This window comes from Sinohyriopsis cumingii, chromosome 1 (genome assembly GCF_028554795.1).
Source record: "Sinohyriopsis cumingii isolate HCF-2022 chromosome 1, ASM2855479v2, whole genome shotgun sequence".
NCBI classification, from domain to species: Eukaryota; Metazoa; Mollusca; class Bivalvia; order Unionida; family Unionidae; genus Sinohyriopsis; species Sinohyriopsis cumingii.
Window position 1 is genome coordinate 68,423,150 of NC_142961.1, and position 21,292 is coordinate 68,444,441.

The 21,292-nt window shown below is 37.8% G+C and overlaps 1 protein-coding gene across 2 annotated transcripts in view; it reads right to left on the reverse strand.

Moving 5' to 3' along the window:
- LOC149807069 (transmembrane protein 272-like) overlaps nt 1-21,292 on the reverse strand; it is a 48,743-nt gene that overhangs the window by 1,777 nt on the left and 25,674 nt on the right. The window contains exons 2-3 of one of the 2 annotated variants that reach the window (XM_089961465.1): nt 13,891-13,995; nt 3,599-3,658 (exon numbers count right to left, since the gene is read on the reverse strand). In XM_089961465.1, coding sequence (XP_089817591.1) covers nt 3,599-3,658; nt 13,891-13,995 — 165 coding nt within the window. The remainder of the gene's footprint in view (nt 1-3,598; nt 3,659-13,890; nt 13,996-21,292) is intronic. The other variant, XM_089961474.1, reaches the window with a different exon arrangement.

Here is a 21,292-nt window from a genome sequence, read left to right on the forward strand (position 1 = left end):
ATGACTTATCAGTTTGCTTTTCTAAGCAAAACATCATCACATTGTTCAACGTACAAGGACACATTATCCAAACGCCTAATATACAGAATCATTCCTAGATCACATGATCAAAGATTTATAAGATAGAATATTTCTAGAATCTCTTGTGGAAAGAAATTATAAAGGGTCCATTTTACTAAACTAATACATGCTGTCATAAAGTCTCGTGAGTACAATATGACATATACTAGCAACTGGCTAATTACTCGGTTTGACAAATATGTTCCCAATACCAGGTACTCATAATCAAACAAATACTCACAAAAATCTTACAAAGCTGTAAATGGAGGTCTAATCTCAATACAAATGATGTCTGCAGTGTGACAGTTTATAGTGATGTCTAGCACTGGGTCATCATGCCGCAGACATGCACCATGTCCCACACAGTCACATTATTCTAACACCAGGCCGACCATTCCTAACACTAACCTCGTAATGCCGAGCGCCATTTTGCTTAATAGAAGTAATGTTGTCAATAATCACAGTGATGAATATACAAACAATAAAAGATTTACAATTGCAGCTTAACACGCCCTAAAGCTTTATATAGCGATGCTTGTCCCTGTATCCGTTTCATTCCGACAAACCGCCTCTATCCTTCGAAAATGTTACAACATATCTTTTACCTGCTCAGGGCCGGATTACGGTTATGAAGCCCTAAGGCTAATAGGAGGGAAGGTCGCTCAGCTCTTTTGTCAGTATAAAATGGGGAAGGGTCTGGGGGAGGGGTTTACAAACTATGAAGGCCTAAGGCTACATTAATATTAGCCTACAGGTTAATCGGACCCTGTAGTTGCTACTAGACAGACCCTAGTTTTGTAGGTCTACGCATAACACTGTTGGGCAAGTTGGTAAATATCATACATTAAAGGACTGGGAGCTAGGGAAATATCACGAAATGAGGCACCGAGGACAAGGGCTATATTATGCATTCAGACACTGAGGACCATGGCTATATTATGCATTCAGACACTGAAGACAATGGCAATATCATGCAATAAGGCACTGAGGACCAGGGCTATATTATGCAATCAGGCACTGAGGACCAGGGCAATATCATGCAATCAGGCACTGAGGACCAGGGCAATATCATGGATTCAGACACTGAGGGTCAGGATCACACAATCGTTGTTTCCCCTCACGAATAAGGGAGACGACATATCGCGTGGCGAGAGTTGATATTAATAAAAAAAGATACTATTATTGTATGTCTCTATTTTGTAAATATTTGACTTATTTCATTGAATTGGCTATGCATGGATACAACATCACACATGGATCCAAGAAGTAACAAAAAATACCGATTTCCCTACTTTTATATAGAACGCCTGATTCATGTAGAATCTGTTTGTTCTCTTTCTCTAATCAAACTCTGTCAAACATATCTTTTCAATTGCAGAGATAGTAATAACGATGATGATAACTAAAAAGATTTCCTTCACGATGGTAAAAAAAGCTCCTAAATCTGCGGTGTTTTATGCTTCGTATCGCATAACATTGACGTTGAAGAAACGAAGCTTCATGATAGTTAATGCACGGCTTAAATCAATTTTCTTTGCTTCATATCACACAATAATGGCAATAAAGAAAACGAAGAGAGAGAGCTCATGATGGATAATTCTCAATTTACATCAATTTTCTTTTGCTTCGTATCAAACTACAAGAATAATGAACACGATAATGAACAGCTGAATTAATTTATTTCCGAGGATCCAACAAGGACGATATCCGGGTAATTACCCAGGAGAATAAAAACGTCCTTTAGATGATCGTTGTTTGAGGTTTACATTGGAGCAAAGGCGAAATCTCATCTGCCGATTACATGCCCATGTTTTAATGAGTTAGACAAGGGATTTAATTGAACAGAAAGTACAACAAAAGATCTGTAGTCTGTTTTCGTTTACATCGATAAATTTAATAGTCATATCACGTGGGATTTTCGTGCGTCACTTCGTAGCAAGACAAAAGACAATATCGTACTTTGAACTTCGCTCAGGTAATGGGAGGCTCCGACTGGCAAAGATTCCGAAACGGGTAACTTCAAAGCCCTGGCGTTTGAATGTTAAATCATTTTCTGGAATCAAGGTGAAAGTCACGTCGCTAACTGATCGGTTCATCACATTAAATGCACTCTGTAAAAACATGGCTGTCCAAATAAGAGCCATAAAAAACTGGCGTTTCATATGGCTTAATAGTGATGAAAAAAGCAAGGCGATCATGCAGATTTCTAGATTTTAGGCTCACATTGCGGTGTTTCAGACGATTTTGTGGTCCTTGAACAGAAATACATGTTTTGCTGCTTCCTCATGAAATACGATCATAATTGATTAAATCGTAATTTGCTGGATCGTGAAATTTATTTGGTGCCTTAACGTTGTGTCATATATGTTTAATCACTTAACAAACTTTCTTTCATGTTAGACTGGTTCAGGATTAAAACGAAATTGCAAGCTGCTGCCATTTTTTTACATCCATATATTATTTCATCGCTGAAAATGATTGTCTGCATTGTTTTATCACTGATTAAACCTCTCTTTGGTATTGACAGGATACAAAACCAAAAGGTTAGTTTTCACTGGCAATCTCTTCATGGAAAAAGTATTGGTCGTTGGTTACTTTTGAATGCGAATAGGTCATCCACGACCACCTATGGCTTGGCAATTCTTCGAGTGACAAATACAATCATGAATCTAGCTCAACTTAAGAAGGAGCTTTTCTTATATATATATATATATATATATATATATATATATATATATATATATATATATATATATATATATATATATACAAATGCAAATAATACAGGTTAGAATTTTTTTGATTCCTACTCTACGGAGATTCGAACCCAGGTCCGCGGGTAAACGGCACCCATCGCCTTGCCGCACACACGAGCCCATATTCATACACGACTAAGCACACATCACCATAAATGATGTTACTCAATCGGTGTTATATGAACTCGTGTGTAGCAGACACACTCGCATGACGACCTAGTAATTAATTCTCGTGTATCCACACAGTAATTCTGGATTCCGGTGAAAGAAATCAAGGTATATAGAATTAATTACAGAGAATTATAAATATACACCAGACAGAACGTAAAGTGCTATCCCTGGATTCTATTGAAGAATGCTTGATAATAGCAGGCAGAATTAATATTTTAATACAAATAATACTATCATACAGGTTTTAAAAAAATGGTGATGTGTGCTTAGTCGTGAGGGAATATGGGCTCGTGCGTGCAGGCAATGCGATGGGTTCCGTTTACCTGCGGACCTGGGTTCTCTAACCTTATGATATTATTATTTGTATCAAAATATTAATTCTGCCTACTATTAACAAGCATTCTTCTATAGGAATCCAGGGATAGTACTTTCCGTTCTGTCTAGTGTATATTTATAATATTCTCTCTCTCTCTCTCTCTCTCTCTCTCTCTCTCTCTCTCTATATATATATATATATATATACATATATATATTCTGTGTGTGTGTCGGTTTTCTTGTACACCTTTAAATTTGTACATGAACAGTCTTGATTCCTTGCAACATGTACTTACCTATAACAAACAATAATATTCCGACAGCGAGGAAAACCGGATAAATGGCCTTTATAAGTACTGTAAATAATGATAAACATAAAATATGAAACTATTTTAATAAAGTCAAGTGATATTTATTACTTTCATAGAGTTAAAATATAATAAATAATTAAATAAATAAATCAATACATAGCAAATTAATTGTCGCGATCGTACCATACAATAAAGATTTGCAACGTCATAGTTTGTGATGTGTAATGGAACATTCATCAACAAGGATTATCTTTTTTAGTTTTACGAGAATATCACTCAACATAAGAAAGGTATATACAAATAGTAGACCATTTAAGTCTTTTTACAACTATATGGTCATAAACAAAGCAACAGAAATAAATAAAACTAAGACGTTTCGTAAAACTTAATAAATAATTTAATTATCAGAGTTATAAATGAAACTGTGAGAGGAATTTACAATATTATCAAGTGAATCCAGAATAATCCTGATAAAGTTCTAAGAAAGCCCAAACGAATGAAATGCTCTGTAAAACTTTTCAAAATCGGAAATATTCTGGTCCGCCAAGAACCGTAACATTGTCACTATGGCATTGTCCAGAACTCCTTTGAATAATTCAAGATAGTTCCAGAATAATATTACAGTCCGAATTATGAGCACTTTCTAATTCCATTGAACAATCCAAACAAATGATTTTACTCTCGAATAAAGCCTAAGTATAACATAAAACACGTCTACAGACTAGCAAGAGGAACGCAAGAAGTAAGAATGGCTCCAAAATAGGAATGAATCTGATTTCCCAGTTCTCTATGTATCTACACCTTCTATTACGACTACATATATCACAACATATCCCCACGTGACAGATCATGCTACTCATGTTTTTTTAAATTGCCTATTTCGTATGACCTAGCCCATCTAATGGGAAATTACCTAACATTTCTAGAAGAGTCCAAACCATATGAGCCAATGAGAAAGTCGTCAGCATGTCTAATTATTAAAATTATTATTAATAATCGTCAACACATACGTAAGCATCTATTTATAGATCCGATGTAATTTCACGCCCTTAATATTTCTAAAACAGACTCTAGCCACGTAGGCCGAATCAAACTAAAGATATCTGTAGAATTTACAGCCATGAATAAAAATGGCAAAAATTATTTAAAATCATGCACTATGAATTGAAATTTTATATATATATATATATATATATATATATATATATATATATATATATATATATATATATATATATATATATATATATATATATATATATATATATATATATATATACTACTCTTTAATCGTTGTATAACATTCTAATACAGTCTGGCCTAGTCTTTTAATGCTTTGTATAAAATTCTAATACATTCTAGCGTACTCTTTACATCAGTTGTAAATTCTGGTGAAAAGAATTATTAACATACTGTGACTTTATTCATTTTCATAGACATTTATGTTTCAGGTATAGGTAAAAGCAGGGAACAATATATCCTCAAACTTGACTCTGAGATAGATGAGGATACATCTAGACAATATTACCCTTTGGCCTCAGCGAGAATTGGACATTATTCCATAGGTTAAACATTAGTACGACGCTCCGGGATCAAGGGGAAATGTCATCTTACAATACGCACAGTATTAACAATATGGGCCGTCTGCTCTCTATAGCAGTTGTAAAGTTAAACTAATGCCCATAGATTAATAGATTGGAACGATCAAGGGAAAGTACAGTTGAAAAGCGTTCATAGGATTAACATTATGGGAAGATCACGGATCAAGGGCACTTTAACATGACTTTGATTACTTACCAGTACTTGTATCCACTCATTATAAGCTGTCTTACCAAATTGCACTCACGTTTACTCACTAATACCCATACCGATTGACCAACAACTACAGTTGCTAACAGACAGAGGTGGGTAGGATGTATCGTAAGAGCTTAAATGGCAACCAACCCCATATAATCAAATGTAAACCAGACAGCCCTATAACCTAAAGCCCATTACATCCCCTACAAACAAAACCAATATAAGATTACATGGTCCACAACCCTTAAAACCCTAAGGCCCAAAGTGGAGATTAAGAGGAGAAATGACAGGAATAGTATATTTATATGCTATCACCATGCAAAATGCAGAAAATGCGGAGGGGGATTAAATTTTTTTACGGATAATGATGAAATAAAGAGAAGACGAGGACAAACATAAAACATTAAACAGTGTTTGTTTCGACAATGATTGAGTAGTGTAACGTCGCCCTCTTAGGGCGGTTAATTGGATTTGGCTGGCGTTATCTAGAGGATGACCTTCCTCGATATTACAGTCCGGTGGGAGTGGAAAGATAGAATTTCAACAGAGAATGGAGCAAGAACATTGGGAAGAAATAATACAATACGAGCTCCTTAGACAAGAAAAATAACAAATTTAATCAAAACAAATTATTAGCGGCAATTTCAATTCAATCTAAATTATGTTAACAGAATTTAATGGCAGCGTCTAATTTGGATTTATTTCATCATAATAACGATTGGAGAAAAGAGCGCAATGTCCACGATTGGTTGCATCACCTTCCTCCCTTGACTGTATCAACGTCTTCCTATTTCCTCGAGCCTTCCTATTCTCTACGCTGCACCCCTTCCTGGATTTCCTTGTCCTTTATTCTGAACTCGTCACTCCTTTGTTCGGACTTCCGTCTTCGGACTGTCCCGTCTCTATCCAGAAAGCTGTTCCTTAAAGAAAGAAATTAATTTACTCTGGCCAATCGCAAGCAGCGATTCCTAAATTTTTTTCCAAGGTTTCTATCAAGCGGTGATGGCTGGTAGCTCCAATCTTTACTTTCTTAGGTCAGCATAGCAATGCCTTGTTCTGTCTCAATGAGTCATAAATTCTAGCCTTTCAAGCTTTAACACTAACATGGGGGAGAAAAGAAGAAAGGTCTAAGTGATCCTTCACAAAGACTTTTCTGGCTTAAATGTGATAAAAGTTTAATGCTCAAAGCGTTCATCTTTAAAGTTCAAAACAATTCAAAAATCGACACTTTACAAGTAGTCTATCCGTTTCTGAGCGATCTGGATGGCCCTGAAAAAAGGGTCTTTGGTTTGTTAACGAAATAATTATCAACGCTTGAGACACTGCTCCACCATTCTTCATCACATGCTTCTCAGCAATGATGGTCTATACATCAACACTCTCCTCAAACATCATTACCTTTCCATGTATACTCTTCTTTTCCGTAAGTTAGTAGTCTGTGATGCCTCTGATCTACTAAGCTAACTTGACATACACCAGGTAGTCTGGATTAAACAACACGCCAGTAGTGGATAATGTTACACTCACATTCACCTCTTGCTGATTGTTTTGAGAATAGACGACACAGTAGGTCCTGATTACAACATGAACTGGAGTCTCCACCAATCAGACGCGTGCCACATAATTGATGGAACGATTGCTTCTATCCACAAATCGGAAGACCTGATTCACAGGTGCTGTACAGATCAAGTACAGTACCAGTGGCTCAGTTGAAAAAGAACACATTGTGACGAGGTGCGCGTGCAGTACTACTACTACTACAACTGTAATTAATATTTGTCAAACGATGGAATATTTTAATGCAGATAATGTCTTGGATTTGGCTACCTGCAATTTCTTATCATCGCAGGAATGTTTTACCTCCTTGTCTTCTTCGTCTCCTTCTGCATTACGAACATCACTAATATAAATAGTCAGTTTTAAAAATAACGTAACGAATCCGTATGAGACCGTGTGTGCACTCCATGAAATAAGCAAAATTCAAGAAGTGTAATCTTTCTGATGCTCGTCAAAGTTTCCATTACTCCATTTTCCAGAAGGAAAGTGCTTTCACGTTTGTCAACACCAAAATTATCCCGATGTCCTTACCAGTATCAAATGATTTCTCACATACGATTACTGCTGTGACAAACGTGACCAAGGATTTAACAATCGGAAGCAACATATTCGGTGTGTAGAGAGATGTCGTGGTTGTTTTGCACGGATACATGTGTGTTTCTGAAGGAAATAAAATGATTCGATGCTCTGCCTGTGGACGAACATTGGCCATTCATGCGTATCACGACCGACATCATATGAAACAATTCTAACAACAGAAATTGCTTTTAGATTACTGAAAGCAAGAAGAACCTGTTGAAAGAATGTTGGCACCGATTCCAAAGATTCACATATTTGTCCAGGAAAAAAAGATGTCGAGCAGGCTTGATCTTTTTTGACTTCGATTGTTCTCAAATTACTGAAATTGATATTTCTAACTTTATCTTTATTTAAAGATATTTAATGGCCCACATAGTCATCCTTATTTCCATGAACATGTATTTGACCGTACTGATGACAACTGGGATGGAACTGGATGAATCGTTACGGCAACTGCAGTCAATAACACTGCATTCAATGCTCCCAATTTCTCAGTTTCTTTTGCTGCAAAGAACCGAATTTCCATAACTCAACATGAATGGAGCCAAAATTATTCACATGAAAGTAGGATACATACAGCATGATTTTTTTGGCGGTACTTTTGAGTAAAATTCCGCAAACGTTTGAAATAAGGGAAATAGCCCAATAACATTATTTTCGCATTTTAATAGTGAAACAAGTCAGCACGTTGTACTCCAGCATTTTCATGAAGCCCACTACAACGATCGGTATGCGAACACAAACGTGAGACGCTTTCTACGTCTAATACCAAGCCCACTTTTGGACCGTTTTGATTTTCAAGAAGAGATGCTAAATTATTATTAGCAAAATCTCATCATTGTGCGACGATTTGTGAAAACGTTTATTTCTCGAGAACAGGGGTATTGATCCATTACCAAAACATGTGGATTAGTGTATATTGAAAACATTCATGCTTGAGAACAATCTAATAATTGTACGAGCTTGAACGTGCCAATATATCGGCCATCGATTTTAGTCCTAGCTATCGAATTACTTGTGCGAAAACTCAAGAAAAGTGGATATAACATGCCAGACAATGTTGATAAAAGAAGACTGAATCTTATTCCGTCTATAGTTAGGATTTGGAAAACCTTCGGATAGTGTTCGAAATTCATGGATTTTTATGAGATAATGTCATACGTGTTCTCCTAAGCTAGAACTTATACGTCGCTTTACAAAATCGACCAGGAAAGATCTGTGTGATAGAACTCACCAACGACGTCAAAATGGGAAATTCAAGGATAATGCATTATGAAAATGTGGAAACACGACTAAGGTTGACGTCTAAGAATAGATCCAGAATTTCGACGCATCGTCGAAGAATACGATGTGGTAGACACAGAAACCTATGAATCCTAACGATAATTTGTTTGTAGGTCGGACCAACGACACACGCTTGTAGTATGAAGCAGAAGAATCACAAGACGAACAGTTTAAATATCGATATGTGTTTATTGTATCCTTAGGTGTCTATATATGCTCGATCCCTTCCAGTTACCCTTGAATTTTGACAGAAGGCGTTGACATAAAATACATGCAAAGGTCTGATCAAATGAAGAATTTCTCCCGCCAGCGAAATTGAAACATCTCGTGTTGCTTCAACATTACCATGGACAACTGATGTTTCCCTATATATGTCGCACGTGTATTCAGACATGTACTCAAACCAAATTTGTCGTCACAATGGCAAAGGACGCTCCTCGACAGGAACGTGTGTGTGTACAATTGTTTTCATACCAGATGTTTAAAGTTTATGGCATTTTACACTTTTCTACCAGAGATCGATATTATGAGGACTAAAACAAGAGTCGAGGAATGTGTTCATGCTACGTCAGAGAGTTTTCTGACAACGAAACAAGACTCCAGCGGCATTTCCTCCTAATGTCACAGTACAGAAGAAAAAGACAAATTCAAGCAATGGTGCAGATCCTTCGAAGGGATTCACTTAGACTTCTGATGCAACGACTTGAACATATAGTACTTTGGTAAAAGGCCGGATTCTGCAAGAGGAAATCAATGGAACATTTCAGAACTGTGAAGATTACAAAGTGCTTTTTTTAAAAACAGTATTTACCAAGACGATACTCCTTTACGAGGTGCCTGTGTTAGTTAATGATTAAATTTCTGGAATATGGTTTACAGCCGGACTCCTTTATTTACACATATCTCCACTCATTGAATAGACAGAAATGTGAAATAAGATAAACACATTCAGGATTTACTTTCGGAACTGCGAGAACAGTTACCACCATTTTGTATAGACTCAAGTGAAACGCAAACTAAAAAGGACTGATTCTCAGGAACAATCACGACAGACACAAAACTCAACGTGGATATAACGATCGCGATACCAAACTTTCTGCAATGCGTTTGCGTGAAATTCCATGACAGGAAGTAATTAAAACGAGTCAAGACTTTGACGATACCCAAGTTCTTTTTGAACTTTTTCCACTAGTCGATACGACTCCATTGAATTGGGGAAGACATGTCGAGTGCTTGTTATTAACTGAATTTCGTGGATTTCGTCATCGCAGATTCCCTTTCTGGCATATATCACAATGTCCCGAAAAGACATGACGACAAAATCGTTGCTTGTCCACGAAGAATTTATGGCATTATGACTGAATTGTTGAAGAAGACATCTTGTTCAGAGCTACTGAAGTGAAGCAATGAATACTTCTCTCCTCCTCCGTGAAGATTAATATGCGTAGCTCTTTATTTACCATTCAAACTGACCAATACGTGTGTGTGTGTTTAGTGATATTGTTACGCCTCTATGGTCTTAAACTAAGTAGCAGAGAAGAGGGAAAACCAAAACGTTTTGTAAAATTCAACAAATAATTTATTTCCCTATAATACAAAGTGAATATAAAAACATAACTTGTATTGTGAATTTAATCACAGACAGTCTTAAAAGTTATATCAAAATGTATGAAGTTCCAATTGAATTTCAGAGGTATACCAATTAAATTCCAATATTGAATGTGCTGATGTGCATGTAGTCTCTAATGTGATAATGTGCCAGTGACCTGGATTTTGATAATGTGCTAAAGTCTTTTGATGTATCACAATAGTATATACAGGTGCCCTTGCCTAAATCCACGTTAATTCCAAATTAATGTTCCGGTCTAAGAATAATATTTATGAGCTCTTTGTATTTCTAGTAAATAGAACTTTGAATAAATAAATCCACGGAAATGAAAACTGAACGCAACAATAAGAGTGATCCTGCATCAAGATGTTAAGGCAAGAACGAGTAATTTTTCAAGTAAACAACATTATATATAACACTAAGTCGCAATAATAGTGCCAGATTGTACTTCTGTCTCCTTTATAAAACATTAAAAATTGTCAACAAGTTTAGAAATTGGAAATTTGATGTACTAGACAGTTAATTAAGCGTGTTTACCTCCAGTGATAATGACCTGAATATTTAATCCACACCACTAACAGAAATATTAGCTATGCTTTATAAAGTTTACAAAAAAATGCCTCTGGTCAGACAGACCATAAACTTGATTTTGGACAAGGTCAGATACAAAATACAGATAAACACATCATACAATCATTAAGAAAGCCAGTAAACAATGCAACTTAAATATACATAAAAATATACACAAACAGACTTACCACTGGAAGGATGTACGTGGCTGTTGTCTCCGATTCGATGCTTGGAAACAAAGGGTCGCAGACTATGTCAACCATGTGTGTGACTGGCACAAAGAAAGAAACAAATGCAGCCACCACCACCCCTAACAACAACATAAAAACAAAACAAAAGAAACCCTCCAGAAAATTCATCAGAAAGACAACGAAGAGAGTATCAGAGACTTCACACCACACAACCTCTTTTCCTCTCCGAATTAATTAACCCAAATAAAGAAAAACACTGGAGCTGTCCTAAGTAGTACAGGTGCTGCCGAAAAAATTCGCACACACTCACGGAAATCTTGGCTTGTATGCAACACAGTGACATTTGCTACCAGCTCTTCCCCCCTCCAATTCTTTCCTAATGTCACGGAATTGTACAAATCCTTTTATTTATTAAATACACGTACTCGGGTTTCGTTTTTTTTTTGTGTACAACTATACCTGAAGGTGATTTATGTATATTGTACAATATTTCGAAATAGTGAGTTCGGTTCATCCTATGCCGCACGTGCGAAGTGCTTTCAATGGGAAAAACCGAATGCTTCCAGCGCACAGACAATGTATTACGACTTCATCTGTGTATAAATGCCACACCGTAAGATTAGATCTTCACATTGCGGAACGTCTTGTAATTGAGCCGTCTACTTTGAAGACTTGCACATCTTCAGCTGTAGAGGTATGTAAATAATTAATTTCTTGTGCATAAGTTATAACTATTGTACTACCACGTTTATTTTTGTATGTTTGCTATATAGCTTCGGTTTAAGTAGTAGAATGCAAATATTTTCTATTCTTGTTTGTGACTTATATTAGCAATATCAAGCTGCATTTTTAAGAAACCTTTAGTACCGTAGGATTCTTGTCGTGCACGGTTAGGTTTACTTCTGAACCTGTTGTTTTGTAATTGTGCCAATAATGTAATCTGTATGACTTACCGTATATAACGTCATTACGTTTAATGGGATATGCCCGCGTCGTGCATAGTACACGGTGTTAGATGTATTTTCAGCTGACCAGAGTGACCCGAGTGATCATAGAATTATCGGAGTCTACATGGTGCCAGCTGCGGAGCTAACCATAGAAGTCGACCATAGCAGCTGTGAAGCTGAACCATATCAGCCGTACAACCGAATAAACGGTGTTGCTGGTCAAGTAGCAGGTGACTGGGCGTTGCTGACCGAGACTGGTGGGCGCTGATTGCTTGATTGACCAACCTGGAATACTGACTGCTTGACTGGACAGTGTGACTGGTAGCCGAGTGTGCTGGTGATGGAGTGTGTAACTCCACACATGTAATCTTTTAGCCGTGGGTTAATTTGGGGTTTGTAAAACCCAGTGTGGTTTTGGGACTGTAAAGTTAATTTGTATATATGCCCCTTTGTTTACATAAATAATTTCACTATTTGAGTGATTACATTTTACTATGAGTAAAAGACTACAGTTTGTTTTACTATCTGAATAAAACACATCATAATTTTCGTTGTGAAATCACTGTGAATCATTCACCCATTGTACTGTGTAAAGTCATTTATTTGTATTTTCATTATTGATCCAATATTTTGATCATATCCAAACACATATTAATCATAGTTAATTGCTCATTCAAGTCGTTCGTTATTAAACATTGTATTTGTATTACCATCAAGTGTGTTATTGTGTAAATCCGAAATCCCACCCGGTTATCTGGTTTACACCTATCTGTAATAGGGTCTTTTCCTCCTTTGTCCTTGTCTTCTTCTGCTTAGGCTGTTGCGGCAATAAAGGCCTCACCCCCTGCGAAAAAAGTGCAAACCAGAACAGGCATATTCTGAAGTTTTCTGGATTTCCAAACAAGAACTTGCGCTTTTCATTCCATTAAAAAAACAAGTCGTCAAGTGGTGTCCAAGTCATACTGAGTCGATATAAAATCAATATAGACATTTTCCACTATTAAAAAAAAAGCGTTGGACAAAGTCACTTCAGTAGCTCTGAACAAGATGTCATCTTCAAAGAAATTCATTCCTATTACCAACAACGACATCTAAAGATTCATTCTTTAGCTTAATCATGAGATGCATTATTGGTGCTCACTAAATCCAGGGATCCGATGAGGAAACAGAGCCTTTAAAGCTCGAAAGAAATAACAGATATGGCCTGTTAATATTCTTTGAACCTTTTTGAATGAACGGTTCTTTATACAAAGACACAGAAATAGCGATCATGGCGACATTGTAATTTTCTTCAAATGCTTATAAATAATATTCCAATCAGGCAAAACATAAAGTGCTTGATCAACGATGAGGATTTCTTTCCATGCTGTACATCTGTTGTTAACACTTTATGCTCCCTTGTTTATGTCTACTGTACTTGAGTCTGAAAATCACTTGACACGTCCTCCACTGTTCTGATCTGAAAATTGTCATACAACCTCCTGTGTCCTGATAAGATACAAAATCGCACCGATCCAACAGCAACCAAACAACCCCTCGTTCCATAAACAGGAGATGGAGGCTGATGGAGATAAATTTAGACCGTCTCCGTCGCGGATGCACAAGCTATAAACAGATGTGATAGGAATGGCATTTTTGGCACCAACATTTTACGTAAGATATTTCATTTCGTTGACGGTAAGTACCATAAATCCACTAAAATTGATATCCCACTCTTAAAAATGAATTCATAGTACATCTTACCTGGAGGAAACGGAAAATAACCCGTCAAGCATGTACAGTTGCCAATAGCCTCATCATGACGCAAGTGGAGCTCCAAACTGACGTTATCGTAGAGCTTTCTGCTTTCTGTAATAGTTAATTGTATACTTGGACGAGAAGATATATTATACAACGTTCTACTTTGTTCAAATAGTAAGACAATGACGACGATAACCGTAGACGTTGCGGATACAATGACGCATGGAGTAAGCTCAAGTTACCACCTTTTAGCGCAATGAGGTATGTTTAAATATATATATAGAATTAAATAGCACATCAGCACAATCTTGGCTGTATAGTGCAGAGTAAAAGATTTTACAAACTGTTTATAAAATAATGACAAAGGCAATCTAGGTTAAAAACAATTCATATACACGAAGAATGTTCCAAACAAATGGCTAAATGGCCGTCGAAAGTAAGGTAGAAGAGTTGTAGCCACTTGAAAATTACAATACGGAAGTATCACAAGGACATCGACAAAAACCAATATTATTTCGAGGCCACGATATGTTATGTCGTGACAACAAAATAGTACAAGCGCATTAATCTTCGACAAAGAAATTAGTTATGATAAACACTCTCTGGGTTTTGCAATTATTTCGACACAACGTGCCAGGGGTATGCAAGGATCTTACACGAATTCTTGATACTAACATTTGTTTCTCTTAATATCCAATGATAACTGACTTTTACAACTATTTTAAGGAAGATCGGGCATGTCGACAGTTTTGGTGCTGCTCAAGATGATGTGGTAAAAAAGAAATTCTAATTATTCAGGATAATGCGTTCCGTTTATTATGCAAGAAATGATTACAGGAAAATAGAGTTATTTTTAAATTTCAGATTTAAATTTTTTTTTATAAATAATATTTATTAAATATACTTGACTGATATAGAAATGTTAAATGTACCTGGGATAATTTTTTATGTCTGTGTTTGAAGATTGTAATTTGTATCCCAATCTACTCTGCGTCCTCCGATATCGCTCGTTCTTTAAACAAAATATTTGAAAAATAAAATAATTCGGCTCTTATAAAAAAATCTTTTCTCGAATATGCTTGAATTTTTAAAGTTATTTTTATGGGGTTACTATTATTGTAATAATAATAATAATAATAATAATAATAATAATAATAATAATCTATTATTATTATTATTGTTATTTTTATTATTATAATTATTATTATTATACTTACTTGGATTATTATTTGGGAGGGTTGGGGGCGGAACTTTTAATACATTATTGGCCACATCATACCGAAGGAATGGGAGGTAAGTGCCTATAGGACACACGGTACTAATGGTATGGAAAAATGGGAACCAGCCTGGAAATGGGTGAACCTAAAATAGAGTATATATGGGTTTGGCTGACCAGGATTGGTTAATAATGTAAATTATGTTGTAGGAAAAAGAACCTTTTGAGAGCTTATCCTGGTTGTAAGTGAATTGTTTTTAGAGACATTGGTTGATTGATAGAATTTTAGTCCTTTAACAGTCTTGAGTTTGGAAGACTCATTACTAAATTTAGAACCTGACTCTTTGGTGCGGAATCGAAAGCACATGTTTCAAACACATGCAGGTCCAGAAAATGCCGCGGCTCATACCCTTTCCTCTACATAGAAGCTGACATCCAGGTTTCATCTATACTGATAAATATAGGTTTGATCATGAGCACTCAAAAATTTTAAGTTATTGAATTTTTAATATCATGGTGTTTGCATAGGTTTACTATGGGAACTGAATTAGTACCGTGAGTCCTTTATAAAGATACACAGCGGCTTGTCTTAGCAGATCTACAATACGATCTAAATACTAATTTAAATTCCTATCGACGGCTCAGACAGCTTGGATTTGCTAGTCTTTAAGGCTGAGGATATCGGAAAAGCAGCATCCTTCAATTCATGAGCATGCAGCATCCCATTCTGAAATTAGGAATAAAACTCCAAGACCACATAGGTACAACAACGCCCATTCCACTATGCTGTACTACTACTACTACTACCAATTATATTATTATTATTATTATTATTATTATTATTATTATTATTATTATTATTATTATTATTATTAATTTGTATTGCCATTTTTTTAAATATTACAATGCAACATATGCATAATGTCTCTTTCTAAAACTATTTACCATTCTCAATTTCTGAATGCCAATTTCGGACCGTAGTGAATTAAATAACCTGTTTCCTTATATACATTATTGCAAATATTCTGAGGTCCACTCACACAAATTTGAACTTTTCGTGAGATATTTCGCAGCATGTTTTCAATTGTTTGCTCTATTTGTCTTAAGTCGACGAAGCAATTAGAGCATCAGTAGTAAATGGGGGCACCCTAGCGACAATGAGAATTAGCATTACAAGACCCCTTGGGCAACTCTAGCGACAATGGAAAATTAACATGGAGAAAAATCGTGGGACAATCTGGCGACAAGGGAAATTAACATGGAGAAAAATCGTGGGTCACTCTAGCGACAAGGGGAATTTAACATGGAACTATAGTGTGGGTCTGTCTAGCGACAAGGGGAAATTAACATGGGAATAGAGTTTGGGTTTGTCTAGGGACAAGGGGAATTGAATATGGGATTTTTTTTTTTAATTTAAATTTAAATTTAAATTTATAAAAAGGGGTAGGCAATGGAAAGGCTATCTCTTTTCGAGAAATATGGCTGGCCCTGAAAAGGGACTTTGGGTTTATGTTAATATTAATATTAACATAGATGGCATCTGTCACATCTTCTTCTTCTTCTTCTTAAACTCCTTCTAACTGCCGGTCCATACACAAGTACCCTCTTGAGACATCCTTGTCTTTCTATGTAAACTCTCCTCATCCATTGACTAGTATCTGTCCTATCAACAACAGTCCACTTGGACCTGACATACATGAGCATGTCCGTCCTTAACATCATGGAAGACACAAGGGTGGATGACTCAACTGTGGTCCACATCTTGAAGCGACGAGAATAGGTGAATCAATGCAGTGAACTGCGCTTATTTATAGGTACAGGAAGGATTGAAACGGATTGAATTCATTCACCAATCCGAACACGCGTTACAAAATTCAGTCAGCTCGCATCCAATCCGAAGAGAGCAGTCTGTGACGTCACCTGGTCTATATAGATTCGTTAGCGCTTGTGTACAGTCAATCTATACGACAGTGATTCAACATGACGGAAACTCAGAAAACGATCCATTGGGGTGCACCAGCAGGGGAGACTGCCCAGGGGAACCCGGACTTACTTTCAGATGAGGTACATTGGGATTCTGTGGATTTTCTTACCTCGCAAGAATTTGTTCCGGAACCTTCGTTACCTTCTTCATTACCGCAAGTGGAGAATTTTAGACAGAGACAGAAAGAAGAATTGGAGAAATGTATGCAACGACAAAAGGAAGCGGAACAAGCTTTTCTCCTACAGCAACAGCAACAGCAACAAGAAGAGGTAAGAAAAAAACAACAGCAACAACAGCAAGAAGAAGTAGCAGCAAAGAAACAAGAGGGTGAAAATCAAACGGTTACGGTACTGTTGGACATTTTAGCGGAGTTAAGAAGTCTGAAACAAATGTATCAGACTTCTTTATCACGACCGAAGAGAATACGACCTTCCCGAGCTAAACACGCCAACCCTGTGACTAAGCCTGTCGTACCACCCTTAGTGATTTCAACCCAATCATCAGAAGTAGGCCCTGGCCGTGGCAAAGGCTTAAGGCAGTTAAAGTTGATTGGTAAAACTCACCCCTACACCAAAATAAAAAGGCCCTTTTCAGGGCCACCCACATTTCTCGAAAAAAAATACAATTTCAATTTGCCAATAACTCAAAAATAAACCCCACCCATTTTACCCTTATAGTACGTGTCTGTGTATGAGTGCTTGAGTGTAGCTTCTTATTTTAAAATCAAAACTCAAAGACACTTACCTTATATCATTCATGCATTCTTTTATCCATTTTTTACAATCCAATTCACAGCACAACACTTTAATTAAAAGTTCATTGACTTCTTCTTTCTCCTTGTTTAGCCTCTCTGTTTTTTGAATTTCTTCACCGTTTTTTCCTCATTTTCTTCCCTTCTTCTTTTCTTCTCCTGTTTCTTTGCTTCTTTTAAATAGAATTGTCTTCTTTCTTCCTCTGAAGAATCCCTCTCTTCTTTCGAAGAATCCCTCTCTTCTTCCGAAGAATCCCTCTCTTCTTCTGAAGAATCCTTCTTTTCTTCTGACTCCTCTTGTTTCTTTTTTGGGCAATCTGGAGACCAATGTCCTTTCTCTTTACAATAATAACAGGTATCTTAACTTTTGTCTTTTTTAGTCCCTGTTTTTTTTCTTTTTTGACGGTCTGGACACTCTGAAGACCAATGCCCTTTCTTCTGACAGATATAGCAAGTATCCTGACTCTTATCTCGAAAGGAAGGAGAGTAGTCTGTCGGCTGGTCTGAAGAGAATTTTCTAATGACCCCTCGCAAAGCTCTGACGAAACGTTCGATTTGGCTAGTCTCTTCCATCGTTCTCCTCGGTTTGAGAGTGAAATGAATAGTGAAAGGACAAGACACACCCTTTTTATATACGCTGGTTTGCCATGACTATAAATTAGTCTATGGTGTTTGAACTTGAGTCATTTGACGTTTTGCACTCAAGATGAAGCGATCCTATTCATTCGAGAAGAAAGAAGAAGAAGAAAGTAAGAGGCAGAAACGTGATCTATCGCCTCGTACCAGGGATGAAATCTTGGCACAAATTCATGCCAGTGATTTTGAAGAGGACATGAGTGAACCAGAATCCGAACCCTCTAAACCAAGTTCACCACCCTTAGTCAACCCTGAAAAGTACTATTCCATTCGAGAGACGGAAAAGCGCTCCTCTAGAAAATTTAGAACCACGGCTTACACCTACACGGTGAAGTTTAAAGATTTCAAGGCCGACGTACCCTTGGAGAAAGCAGAAGGGTTTATCACCGAGATGTGGGATTCTTTGCTCACCGCACTCAAGCGACAATGTCAAGCCAAAGAAGACGATCGCTTGACACTATCCATAGATCACGACGGTTTGAAATCCCCTGTTTGGATCGAGTTTAGCAGACCCGCAGAACTAACCCCTTCCAAAATCATGGACAAGATTCAACACGTACAACAATCTAATGACCAGTTTGACATCACCGATGGTAAAGCCACACTGAAAATGGCCCACGTCTCTCTTCCTCAAGGGACAGGACGCAAAAAGATGTTATTGGTGGACAACCTTCGCAACACGAAAACAAGTCTCGTCCGAATTCACAACCCTCAAGACCAGATGTGTTTAGCCCGTGCCATCGTGGTGGGACGAACCTATGCCAACAAGAACGACACGGTAGAATGGAAAAGAACCTGGAAAACTATTCAACGATCCGATCGAGCCAAACAACGAAACGAAGCAGAACTCCTGTTACAACAAGCCGGACTGTCCAAAGACACACCCTGTGGCATTCCTGAGATGCAAAAATTGCAAGATGCCCTAGCTCCACGCTACACCTTGAAAGTGCACCCTCAAGAAATGCGTGGAACTCTGTTGTTTCGAGGCCAAGATTTTAAGGACGGAAAATACATTCATGTCTATTATCACGATGAACATTTCGATACCATTACCAGTATCACTGGATTCCTGGGATACAGTTATTATTGTGAGAAATGTGATTATGGTTATAACAATCGAGAGCAACACAAGTCTTGTGGATGGAAATGCCCAGGATGTTTGGCCTCTCCACCCTGTCTGAGCGAAGAACCAGTGCCTTGTTCAACTTGTCTGCGCACGTTTGTCAGCCCTACCTGTTACCAGCAACATTTGAAAACACAAGGTTCACAGAAGAAATGTGCTTGTCAACTCCTGAGATTGTGCCCTACGTGTGGACAAGGCATACGTACGAATAGTACCAAGGCACACGTATGTCGAGGAAAGAAAAAATGTCACATTGGTCACCACATCGTGGACTTGGAACACGAATGTTACGTGCAAAAATACCAACCCCCACCAGAGGAAGAGGACGGTCACAAGAAGAAAGGCAATTTCATCTTTTTCGATTTCGAATGCATGCAAGAGACCGGCATTCACATTCCTAATTTCTGCGTGGCTCATCGAGCGTGCGAGAAGTGCATTCAAGAACCTATCTTCAGTCATTGCCCTCACTGCAGCAAGATTCCTGGAGGACGTGAAAAAATCTTTCGAGGACCAAACACGTTAGCCGATTTTGCCCAATGGGTCTTAGACCCCATCGACAAGACATGGAGCAAAGAGGACATCGAACGTTACGGAGATTGTCATCGTCATGCCACGGTGATGGCTCACAATTTCTCCGGATACGATGGACAGTTTCTTCTCAGATACTATACGGAACAAGGCACCGAACGTCCTAAAGTCACTTTGAACGGAGCCAAAATCATTTTCATGCAAGTGGGACAAGTACAGTTTAAAGATTCGATGAGTTACTTGGCCATGCCTTTGAGTCGAATGCCTAAAACGTTTGGAATGACAGAAATGGCTAAAGGGTACTTTCCACACTTTTTCAATACGGAAGCCAATCAACATGCCGTTCTACCCCATTTACCTGAGGCTCACTATTACGACCCCGACAACATGCGTACCGAACAACGAGAAGCTTTCTACGCTTGGTACCAGGCTCATGCCTCTGACCCCTTCGACTTTCAGGAAGAAATGTTAAAGTATTGTCGTTCCGACGTGGACATTTTACGACGTTGCTGTGGAAAATTTCGAGAACTGTTCATGGAACACGGAGGGGTCGATCCTTTGAAAGAAGCTTGCACCATTGCCAAAGCGTGTTCCTTAGTGTACCGCCAACGATTCATGCCTGAAAACACCGTGGCTGTCATCAGTCCTCAAACGACCCACTATGTCAAGCGTCAATACTCGGTCAAAGCCCTACGTTGGTTACATTACTTGTGCGACAAGGAAGACAAATGGAATCAGCATGCCCGCAACGGAGGAGGCGAAAAGACCATCGGAACGTATTCGGTAGATGGCTGGGACTTAGAAAACCCCAAGATCGTGTACGAGTTTAACGGTTGCTTATTTCACGGATGTCCCATCTGTTACCCTGACCGTGACACTAAAAATCAGTTTTTGCAACGAACCATGGAAGACCTTTACCATGACACTTGTCAGCGACGCCTAAAGTTAGAACAGCAAGGATACCAAGTGGTGGAAATGTGGGAACACGAGTACGATCACCGTTTGAAAACCGATCCCGAGTTTAAACGCCTCGTGGAAAGTTACCAGTTCACGGACCCGCTGAACCCGAGGGATAGTTTGTACGGAGGAAGGACCAATGCCACCTGTTTGCTGTACCAAGCCGACGAAGAGAAAGGAGAAGAAATCAAATACTTGGACGTGTGTTTG